We start from the raw sequence: 12,282 nt of genomic DNA on the forward strand, positions 1-12,282 counted from the left end.
ATAAAGAAAGAATAAAGAAATAAATAAAATATGTCATTATATCGAGAAAACTGAAGTGAGTCTTCCGTTGTCAACGTGGTTTCAGCATATGATCGCACACGCTTATTGTGACACAGCCGCAACCTACAGTTCATCTGGAAGACTACAACACATAGGCATATGAAGCACCCCCACCCCCCCCCTTCCCCCACCCCCTTCTTTTTGAAGCGCCACATTTGCGAATTTTCCCTGAAAGGAACATTAGTAAACTTGCTGTCTTACAAAAATTGCCTTAATATTTCGTGTGTTAACTTTCATAAATCTCTCAGACTGCAACTAGGTTTATTTCACCACATAATTATGTTTCCTCAGTGTACAATTAAAAGCTGTGCCATATGTATAAACTTGGTTTATTAGCAATAATGTTGCAATAACAAGCCTAGCATAGCAAACGGAAAATTGCTGTTTATAACGTACACCTTCCTTGAAATATGGCATATTGCTAAATGAGGAACTTATTGTGGGCATAAAATGTCTTAGTTCCAGATACTCACATTCCTAAATCGCACACTGGACTACTGTGCCGGAGTTCCCGGGTTCGAACCCGACCGCGGCGGCTGCGTTTCGATGGAGGCGAAACGAAGAGGCGTCGTGTGCTGTGCGATGTCAGCGCACGTTAAAGATCCCCAGGTGGTCGAAATTACCCCGTAGCCCTCCACTACGGCTCCTCTTTCTCTCTTTCCACTTTCATTCCCACCTTCCTCCCTTCCCTTACGGCGCGGTTCGGGTGTCCACAGAGCAAGTGTGACAGTTACTGCGCCTTTCCCTTCCTGTGAACCAATTTATTAACGGCACTAATACTGACTTATCTCGTATATTGCTAAAAGAACTCTAGAAATGTTTGTGATATGACACAGCAACTTCGTTTTCTTTGACTTATATTTTCCTTATGTTTCATGCATTATCATATGTACTTTTCCAAAATATTGTTTCCCCTTAGAAGCATGTTCATGTGCTGCCAGAGAGATAGTCAGGGATCTTGCAGGTGTTTTCATCGCTTTTCTTGCTGATCACCACATAAACCTTTATTTGTTGAACAACTTTCGTTTGAATTTCGCCAAGCCATACGACTGAAGTTGTTCTGCCTAGGAGCAGCGTGTATAATTAGGGATTCAAAAGTAGTGGTGGGATTGAGCCCCATCCCAAAAGTGTTGCCCAAGTTCATAAATATACGATCTTCAAATAAACTTATAGCCACACGAATACAAATTTTCTGAACGAGAGGGGGTTATGGTTGACCGTGTTACGCCGCAATAAGGTCTCCCGTCCCCAATCCGAGCTTCAAAAAAAAAAAAATTTGGAGGAGACGCTTAAGCTTCGCCTTCAAGAGTGGAACGCGATAGCGTTATTGCACCTCGTCGAGAAAACTCACTAAACGCAAGGGTATTGGGGCATCCTCGCACCGGTACCCGCGCGGCCCGAAGGGGAGAAGTGGGTGAGCGAAGATAGTGATCTAAAGAAAGGAAAGACGCTTGATTCTACAACCTGTGAGGGTGCACGGCGAAACGTTTATGATGATGATAGTGTTAGCTAGTCCCTTTGTAACGGGTCAGGGGCGAGTGGCGCGCCACGTGTCGGGGCAGCGCCGCACATTGCGAGGAGGGGTTCTGTGTTTGCCGCAAGATGGCTGTGCATGTGCGTAGAGCGCAGAAGAAATGTAGCGGAAACGTACTTCGCTACTCGTGTAACTGCGACTTCTGTAACATGCTCATAATCACCGATATACACTGCAGTATAACGTTCTACGGCATGTTTCTAAGGCAACACCGCATTCACTAGAAGCGCTTTTGTACCGCTTTCAAGCATCGAACTCGTGGCTGAGTGGTAGCGTCTCCGTCTCACACTCTGGAGGCCCTGGTTGGATTCCCACCCAGCCCATCTTGGAACTTGCTTTTTATTTATGAAGTGCATGCCGGGATTTATCTCTCACTGGACGCCGATGACACCGGCTTTTCTGCGACACGAGCTCCTTAACGCTAACGCGTTAAAAATGCCGCATAAGCTTGTGTTCCCATTCCTGCAGTTTTTGGTTTTTTTACAGTGAACAAAACCATGCTAAACAAATCTTATAAAGGGAACCTAAGCGAGAGAACACTAGTCTGCAGGCCGCTACTCATAGCCTGTTGCTGAACAGCTGTGTTTGCTCAACTGCTGTTGTGCATTTGTTTGACCAATCACAGTTGCATAGCAACTGCATAAGAGCTACATAGTAACGCGGTGCTGGGCAACGAAAATTTCTTCAGTATGGCAATAAGTTTGCGCAGCCAAGCAATAAAAAATGATGGCGGTTTAAGCAGGGCTTGAACCTAGTGACAGAGCGAAAGCTGTGTTGCAGCGCTAGCCTGTTTAACGCCCGGTTTTTTATCATTTTTATTTAAATTAGCTTTTGGGAAAGGAAGGAGATCCATAGAATTGTGGACACCTACACTTAGCGCGGTCGATTCATATTTTTGTCTTGTATATTGTACAGCCTCGTCCACTTCTAGCTAGAACACGGTCACTGCTTTTAAAGCAACATTGCATCCGACCCGGCCACGCAGTAATCTAAAGTGGCTGGCCATATGAAGCAGCACACCCGTGTCTCTGTGTGCTTGCATCGCTTTGCATCGATATCTGCCTGCGTCAGATACAATGTTGCTTTAAAAGCAGTGACCGTGTTCTAGCTAGAAGTGGACGACCCTGTACATTGGGGGTTTACAAGAAGGGAAAGGTATAGTATCTGTCTTTGATCTTCAAAGTTGTTCAAGGTGAAAACCTCCGTGACACTGAGGACACCTTGACTGCGCCGTAAGAGATAGGAGCAGGTGTGAGTGAAAGTTGAAAAAGAGAAAGGTTTACCTTAGTGGAATGCCCGGAGTAATTTAGACCACCTGGGGATCTCTAACGTGCACTGACATTGCAAAGGAAAGTTAGGCCCGTTTCACATGAGATGTTTGCCCTGTGAAGCTGCGATTCTCTTCGTTCCAGCCGCGGAGGAGTTTCCAACAGATTACAATTCAGTCACAGCGTCGGTGTGGTCGTTCTGCGACTAACCAATGAGGAGCCGAGGAGCGTCGCGGACGTCATGTGATATCTGATGACGTACAATGGACAGACACGCCCAGTATCGAAGGAGAGAGCGCGCCCCCATCAGACACCCCTATTTTCAAGTCCGAGTATTTTCATTGCAATGCGCTTTTTGTATGCTGAAAGACTGCCTGTTTTTATAAATACATAAGAATTATCGCTTAGAATCTAAAAATACATCTGTGTATATAAATCAATCACGCTCTGCGTACGTGCTTTTTACAAAACATCGAACAACCCTGAGGGTATCTGTCATCAAATTCGCACACGGGTTCGCTGCATGGGAAAGCGCTGTGCGAAATCGCCCTGCGGCGTCACCGACTGTACCGAAAATATCTGCTGGAGTCGCAGCATGTGAAACCGGCCTAATGGTGGCTGTTCCTGATCCTACGGGGCTGGTTCCGGTAGGTCAACGCCGCTTGCGATGGGGGCTAGCCTGCCATAGAATGTTTATCTGTTGTAGGCCGTCATTGCACCCGCCGCTGCTTCGGTGGTGGACGACGGCTGTTACGACGCGCGGTTTTCTCTCCCTCTTTTTCTTTCTTATCTATTTTCTCTCCGGTGCGCACAAGGCAGCGGAGATGGCTTAGCTACAGAGCCAGTAGCAGGCCCGTGCATTTTAGTTTACTTCTTCCTACAGTCGCAACAACATCGCTGAGCACACGGACGCCACTTCGTTTCACTTCCATCTAAACGCAGCCACTGGCGGTCGGGATCGAACCCGGGTACTCCGGCACTAGGGTGCCTCGAAGCGCGCGCTCTCGAAGGGTGGAGGCAACTCCGCCATATTTGAGCCCACTCTTCTCATAGCGCTTCAGGAGCGTTCCTGCCATCTGCAATCCCACACTTGCACGTGCGCCAATTGAAACACCACGCAACAGGAGCGATGGCGTACCATACAAACGCAAACTGGGGGAAATTGTGTCAGATACTCTTTTTCTCCAGCCAGGTGACGGCCTTTCATCCAGAAGTCTGATCTTGTCTAGAATTCTTGCCATCTACAATCCCAAACTTGAACGCGCGCGAAGGAACGCCACGCGACAGCCGCCTCAAAAGCGAAGGGTGGGAGGGCCGCATTGAGGCACCCTATCCGGAATAGCAGTCGGTCATCTTAACACTGCGTTTGGGGATAGGGAGAAGCCTTATACTAATAGGCGTTTCTTATATTTTGTGTGAAAGCCACGGAATTGTGAACACTTACACCTAATCATGTTTTGATATTTTTTCTTGTATATTGTACATTGGTGTATAAGAAAGCAAAGGAGCATTATACTTCTAAGACCTTCAAGGATGTTCAAGGTGACATCACACAACCCAAGGCTGCCTCTTCGATTTTTTAATTGGTTCACAGGAAACGAAAGGCGCAGTATCTGTCACACTTGTTCTGTGGGCACATCACCCGTGCCGTAAGGAAATGGAGTAAGGTGTAAGTGATAGTGAAAAGAGCGGTGCAACCACGGTGGAAATTGGTGCCAAGGCGAAATCGCTGCATCGCCACCAGTGACGCTTTCACTTCAAAAGAAGAGGTTTAGTTGGTGACCAATATCTTGGTTTATGGTTTTTAACGTCCCAAAGCGACTTCGGCTATAAGAGACGCCGTTGTAGAGGGCTGAAGAAATTTCGACCACCTGTAGTTCTTTAACGTTCTTTAACATCGCTGACAATCGAAATATGCACAGGTCAGCCGGACATTTTGAGTCGCTTCCTCGAGTGCTTACGTATGCAAAACACTTGGTCATAAGTAAATTCATTGACGTCGCGGCTTCGCTGGCAGCAGGTGAAGCTAAAACAAGCAGTATTACAAGCGTTGGTGCACCGCATATATCTATATGTAGCAAAAATTGCATGCGTTCGATGATGATGACAAAACACATCAGAACTAGTAAATTGTGATATTCTGAGGTTTGTCTGCAAGAAAGCGATACACTGTAATGATGCCGGACACGGATAACCCATCGTGATAGCCAGGAAAAAGATTCAGCGTGTTTATAGGGCAATCGTTCAATTGCGACCACAAATTTTACACCCTACAAAAATACACAAACTACAAAAGAGCAATGTCGACTACATAAGCAGAAGTATAACCACTACCACCGTGTCCTGCCGTGGTGTAGTAGTTAAAGTGCATGCTGGCTGGCTGAAAAGACCGAAGTTCGAATCACATGTATTTTTTTTTCTTTTCTATTTGCTTTTTATTTCTTTTATTTTCTTTTTCTTTCTTTTTCTATTTCAAATGTAGTGGTGTTATTTTATAGTTCTGCATGCTTTTTTCCAGCCTGGCGTCCAGTTTTTTTCCTGAAACAAGGGACACGGACCATATAGGAATTTCCGGAATGAGAGCTCCGCGCGGTTTCATTTCGGTTCAGCCTGTATCAATTAACCAGAAACCGGACGAACGCGTCATTTCTGGAACTGATACTGGGCAGAGTATTCCGCTTCTGAACAGAAGCCGGGCCGATCGACGAAGCTCAACCAGAATAACCATGCCGGACACGCCAGCGCAATAAATAAGCATGATACCAAACTTATTATATACAACTATTCTGTATGTAGAGGGCACGCTTCGTTTCCTAAATACCTCGAAAATGCGAAGCCGTCGAAGTGTGCGCTAGCAAGCATATACGCGCGTCGCGTCAATTTTGCGCGTAGAACAGTCGCTGCAGCTCGTACGATTTTGCGGTGCGTCTTCATATCTGCGACTGAAGATCCGCCGCCTTCAACGCGAAAGTGGAAGCACGAACGTATCGTTTCGCTAGCGATGACAAAAAACTGTTCGAGAAAAAAAAAACATCGCTGACCATCGAAAGATGCGCAGATAGCCGCACATCGGGCGACGGGTTCTCGAATGTTTACATATTGAAACCGCTCAGTCGGAAGTGCATTCATTGACATCGATGCTCCGCTGGTAGCACGTGAAGCTAAAACACCCAGTATTACAAGTATTAGTGGACCGGATATCTCTGTGTGTAGGAAAACTTACAAGTGTTCGTAGACGATGAAAAACACATCAGCACTAGTAAATTATATTATCTTGAGGTTTGCCTTCAATAAAGCGACGCATTATAAAAATACGGCACATTTGTGAACCCTCGTGATAGCCTGCAAAGATATTCAGCGTGTTGAAAGGGCGATCATTTAATTACGGCCACAAATCCTACAGCCAAGGAAAGCATACTAAGTACGAAAGAGCAAAAGTAGCTACATATACTCAATAATAACCGCTGTAACCATAACCCGCCATAGAGTACTGGTTAAGATGCCTGTCTGAAGACTATGAGGACCGAGGTTCGATTGTACACTTAATAGTAAAAGTTTTTTATTTTATTTAGTATTTTAATTGTAGTCGTTTTATTTTATATTCTTGCATGCTTTTTCCACCCTGGCGACGCGTTTCTTTCCGGAAACGAGGGCCATCAACCATACAGGCCATTCCGGTATCAGAGCTCCGCGGTGTTTCATTCCGGACTTTCCAGGACAGTACAGGAATTTCCTCAAATAGCCCCCATTCCTGTATCCCAAATCCTGTACAGTAAACCTGTATACGATTTCCTGTACAAATTTTACACAGGATTTTTCAGTAGGGATCCCTACCATTTTTCTTTTCATAGCCCTCTGCGTTGTCCTCAACTTAAGTAGAACCCTCTTTATTAGCTCCCACGTTTTAGCCCCATAGGTAAGTACAGGTAAGATGCAACTGTTGTATACTTTTCTTTTGAGTAATACCGGTAAGCTGCTAGTAATAATTTGGGAGTGCTTGTCAAACGCGCTCAATCCCAGTGTTATTTTCCTTGTTATTTCCCTTTCATGGTTCGGATATGCGGTTACTATAGCTGTCCTAAATAGATATATTCGCCTACTACTTCCAGTGCTTCGCTACCTAACGTAAACTGGTATTAATTCCCTAGGCTATGAACATTACCTTAGTCTTCTGCATATTGATTTTCAAGCCTACTTTTTTACTTTTCCTGTCTACGTCATCGATCATTCTTTGCAATTCATACTTAGCATGGCGATGCCATCAGCAAGTTGCAGAATACTGAGCTATTCTCCATCTACCCTTATTCCTAACTGCTCCCATTCCAAGTATCCGAATACTTCTAAGCAAGCTGTGAATAGTACTGGGAAGATCGTTTCTCCTTTCCTAATACCGTTCTTTATAGGAATTTTGTTACTTTAAGCAGAACTATGGTTGCTGTGCAGTCACTATCTTTCACATACAGCTCATCTACATCCTGATTGCGCAATGCCTGTATGCCTGCCGAGGTTTCTACTGAGTCAAATGCTTTTTCGTAATCAATAAATGCTATGTATAAGGGCTGGTTATGTGCCGAGCATTTTTCTATCACCTGGTTGATGGTATGGATATGATTGATATTAGAGATCCTTTCCGAACACCTGCTTGATGTTTTGATTGTTTGAAATCTAAAGTTGCCCTGATTCTATTAACGATTACTTTGCTAAATACTATATACGTAACAGACAGTAAGCTAATCGTTCTGTAATTTTTCAAGTCCTTGGCGTCCCCTTTCTTATGAATTAAGATGTTTGCGTTCTCCATTGCTCCGATATCGTCGATGACACCAGACATTGCGTATAAAGGGTGGCTAGTTTTTCTAGCATGATATCCCCTCATTCTTCAACAAATCTATAATTAACTGATCACCTCCTGCTTATTTCCCCCTTTTCATAGTTTCTAATGCTTTCTTAACTTTGTCCTTCGTCACTAGCGGAACGTCTGATTGCATTTCCCTACCGCCAATCTCATTATTCTCGTGACTTCATTGGCTGCTGTAGAGATCAGTATAGAACTCCTCGGATCTTTTGACTATCTTGTCCATATTCGTTATGACATTGCCCGCCTTGTCCCTTAGCACATACATCTTATTTTCGCCTATGCCCAATTTCTTCTTCATCGCTTTAAGGCTTCCCCCGTTCTTTACAGCATACTCAATTTTCTCCATCTTATACTTCTGTATATCGACTAATTTGTGCTTATTGATTAGCTTTGATATCTTTCCCAATTCTATCCGGTCTCTTGGATTGGAAACTTTCATACTTTGGCGTTTCTTAATCAAATCCTTCGTCTCCTTGAACAGCTTGCCGGTATCCTCTCTAATAACCCTACCGCCTACCTCTACAGCACACTCAGTAATGATATATCTGAAATTATTTATTGCTTCTAGGCTAATGTCGCCATCCTCGGTTAGAGCTAAATATCTATTCTGTAGCGAGATCCTGAACTCTTCTGTACTCCCTTTAACCGCGAATTCGTTTATGAACTTCTTTCTTACTAACGTATTTCGTTCCCTTTTTGGATTTAGACTGATTCGAGACCTTAACATCTTGTGGTCACTGCATGACACCTTCCCAATTACCGCTACGTTCTGCAGAACGGCGGGGTTAGAACTCACTATGAAGCCAATTTTATTTTTACTCTCCTCGTTAAGTTTTTTCTATGTCCACTTTCGGTTCTTCCGTTTGCTGAAGAAAGTGTTCATGATTCTTAAGTTATTGTGCTCTGCAAACTCAACTAGTAACTTCCCCCCTGCTATTCCTAGAACCAACGACATAATCACCCATTGCCTGACCTCCTGCCTGCTTTCTCCCTACCTTGGCACTGAAGTCGCCCATTAGTACAGTATACTGCGTCTTTCCTTTCCACATTGCCAATTCAACATCTTCATAGAAGTTTTCGTCTGCCTGGTCATCATAACTACATTTAGGTGCGTAGGCCTGTGCAACCTTAAGTTTATACCGCTTATTAGGCTAAATGTACGTAGGCCTGTGCAACCTTAAGTTTATACCGCTTATTAGGCCTAATTACAAGGCCGGCCACCCTCTCATTAATGCTATAGAATTCATCTATTATACCAGCTATATACTTATTGACAAGCAAATCTACCCCTAGTTCTCGCTTCTCCGGTAAACCTCGATAAAAAAGCAGATTCCCGTCCTTCAGTACAGTATGCCTCATTCGGCCCACTAAGCCCTATGAGATTCCATTTCAAACCCTCTGGTTCCTCTAACAGCACTGCTAAACTAGCTTAACTAGTTAGTGTTCTAGCGTTAAACGTTGCCAGGGTCAGTTTCCAATGACTGCCCGCGCAGCGGAGCCAGAAATTTTAGCAGCCCCCGCTGCGTCACAGGTTTCACCGCCGTTGGTAACTGAGGTCCTGTGTTTTGTAGGACTAATCATGGAAGTTGGGGCCAATTACTGCGCCAGGGTGGCCGATTGCTGTTCTGGTGAGGGAGTGCGTTGCCGGAGGTGTTCACCGGTATCATGTCGCACTCCAAAACCTTCAGCTCAAACCCTCATCATGACTCGATAGGCCTAGGCAAGGCTGCCGCGTCCCGCGGCTCCAAGATTCCGGAGCTCCCAAATCGGGCGAACAATCGGCAGCAGGCGGCAGGAACCCGCCCGGGAGTCCGCAGCAGTAACGCTTACCTGCGTTTTGTAGGTCCGATCCGAGAGCCCGTCACCACAGGCAACGGCCGCAGGAGTTGGCCGCGAACAAACATACGGGGGGGGGAGGGGGGGAGGAGAACCCGGTTAAACCCGTGTCTGGATTTCACAGGTCGCCCGCGGTGGTCGCGAGGATGACCCTAGGCGAAGGACGTAGCTCATGAGGTGCCCTGAACCCAGGAAGTGCTGTTACTTTACTCACATCAAAACTGCGGTCCTGCCATTGCTTAAATCCTCCTAAGCCATGTTCTCGGTCGTACGCCTGCAAAGCGTTGTATTTTCTGTTTACGATGTAGTGCACATCGGGATTGCTCCGAAATTGTTGTATTTTCTGTTTACGATGTAGTGCACATCGGGATTGCTCCGAAATTGTTGTATTTTCTGTTTACGATGTAGTGCACATCGGGGTTGCTCCGAAATTGTTGTGGGCAAACGCAGAACATTTAGAATGCTAGAAAAACATTGATTGGGGTGAGTTTGTAAAGGTTCACCCCGAAAATTTGGTACACAAGATACGAACGGCGAGAAAAGAGAATGAGAGACGTACTCATGGCTAAGGCCAAATTCAAGTGTCCGAGTGTGTACAAAGTGAATAGGCACTTCTCCTAGGAAGAGTTTATTCTTGATCACGTCAGCCTCCCTCAAACGTGCAGTTGCCACTACTCAACAATTAGTATTTTGAAATAGAGGACAAGCTCTGGTGTATAACACTATAGCCAAACGGGCGAGTTGGTAGAACATATTTGATGGAAAACAGCGCGACAGACGAACACCACAGCAAAGAAACGCAAGACGAGCGCTGCGAAGCCGTCACATAACACAGCCGTCTTGGCTGTGTTATCCAGATGGGGGTGAGAACATTTAATAGAGCCCGAAGATATCAAGTTCAACACTATAGCCAAATGGGCGAGTTGGTGGAGCATATTGGATCCTCGTCTTGCTCGTCTTGTGTTCCTTTGGTGTGGTGTTCGTCTGTCGCGTTGTTTTTCCATCCTCTGGTGTATGTATGATAAACAGACGCACATTGCGGAATAGTATACTTTGTCACCTCCACGCATATAGATCAATGCATACTAACGGTAAGCCCCACTAACTATCGGCGCAGAGGTTCAGCCTGAAGTTTCGGACCATGAATCATTTTGTCATCACATCCACGTAACTTGTTAAACCAAGAAGCGGCAGTGTATTTATGTAATGAAATGGTGTGCATGCATTAGTCATTAAACTGTACAAGGACATTGATTTCGGATACCTTTTCTTTATACACAAGTTGTCAAATGAGGCGGTTAAGAGCCAGGTAGTAGTAGCAAAAACAAAACAGTTATTTGTTCTTGGAAGCCACGCAATCATATCTACTGCCCAAGACCTTGCTGAAAGTATTTCTAAAAACGATGAATCCACGCGCTCACTCTCCGGGCAACGCCTTCAGACCCTTTTGACACAAATCCTGCACCCGATCCCGCCCTCACTTTTCGAGAAATTACTGAATTATTCCAATTCGGCCATGCAATTTGTCCCAAGCCACGTAAGGGCCTTACAAATGTGGAGGAACGCACACTCCTCCGTGTTTACACCAAAACACTGCTGTGCCCGGCAATTTTAAATCAGTTTGATCCTGCCTGTAAGGAAAACGCCCGCACTGTGCGGAGAAGTCATCGGATATCTTCCACATGGTATGGGCATACCAGTCAGCCCCGAACCTCGCCCCCAAACCCAATTCCACCCGGGAGGAAAGGTAGGCAGCCCTGCTCGGCTGCTCCGACCTGGCAAGCCAGAAGGCCCTGTTCCACAGAGCTCGAGCCTTGGAGGTCGCCAATGGGCTCCGGATATGAGGAGCCCACCTAGTGACTGCAAACGGTTGCCCCGGCCACTTTAAGCTTTTTCCCTGCAATAAAGGTTTTCACATAAACACACACATACCTGGATGCCAACACCGTCATTCAAAACAATTCGCCGTATTTGCAGCTGTATCATCGTTTGCAAACCGTAAGCAAGGGCTACCTGCAGTGAAGGTCATAAAAAAGCGAACACAGCGCAGCACACGCTACGGTTTCGTGTTCGACGTTTGCGCACTGCTGCACGCCCTGGCGCATAGTGTCTGTCAGCGATATCCGTTTGTCTACATAGTTATATAGGATTATTCAAGAGTGTCAGTATTGAAATAGCAATTCTGCTTGCTGCACGAGTGCTTATTTGATTATTTTTTATGTGACCACTTTACCGCAGCAACGAGATCATGTTGATTCCGATGGTGTGGGCATCGCCAACAGCCTGCTGGAAGGCTTCATGATGACGGACGAGCCTCGCCAAGTCCAGGAGAATGTCTACGTCATCCTGGGCCACGGCAAATATCAAAGACACGTGCTGCTCTGCGGTACGCTGTCCATGTTTGTGTTGTTCCTCAACGCGCTGGCGCACAAGCTGGTCAACCTCCCCGTGGACCACTGGTGCAGTCCCCCGGAAGAACTGCGCTACCTGGGCGCTGCCGAGTGGAGGAACAATGCGATACCTATCCAGCCGGATGGCAGCTTCAGCCGCTGCACCGTCTACGATCCGCCCATGCCGGTAGGTGGAGTCACATTATACCTCCTTAAAGCACACGTGCTCTGCTTTATTCGTTATGTTTCCCCTTCTACAGATCGTTATTTTAAACACTGTGAGATATACCCCGTTGGGGTCTATGCGGGTAGATTGTAGAGGCAGGCGGACATAAT

General features: G+C 45.8%; 1 protein-coding gene across 1 annotated transcript in view; it reads left to right on the top strand.

The window, feature by feature from the left end:
* The window catches only part of LOC146194485 (solute carrier family 22 member 7-like), a 177,507-nt gene that overhangs the window by 114,345 nt on the left and 50,880 nt on the right, over positions 1–12,282 (top strand). Inside the window, exon 3 of the mRNA XM_084596570.1 lies at positions 11,795–12,133. Within this exon, the coding sequence (XP_084452696.1) occupies positions 11,795–12,133 (339 nt within the window). The remainder of the gene's footprint in view (positions 1–11,794; positions 12,134–12,282) is intronic.

The sequence above is a fragment of the Amblyomma maculatum genome, chromosome 3, assembly GCF_055883805.1.
Source record: "Amblyomma maculatum isolate TAMU_Amacu chromosome 3, ASM5588380v1, whole genome shotgun sequence".
Classification (NCBI taxonomy): Eukaryota; Metazoa; Arthropoda; class Arachnida; order Ixodida; family Ixodidae; genus Amblyomma; species Amblyomma maculatum.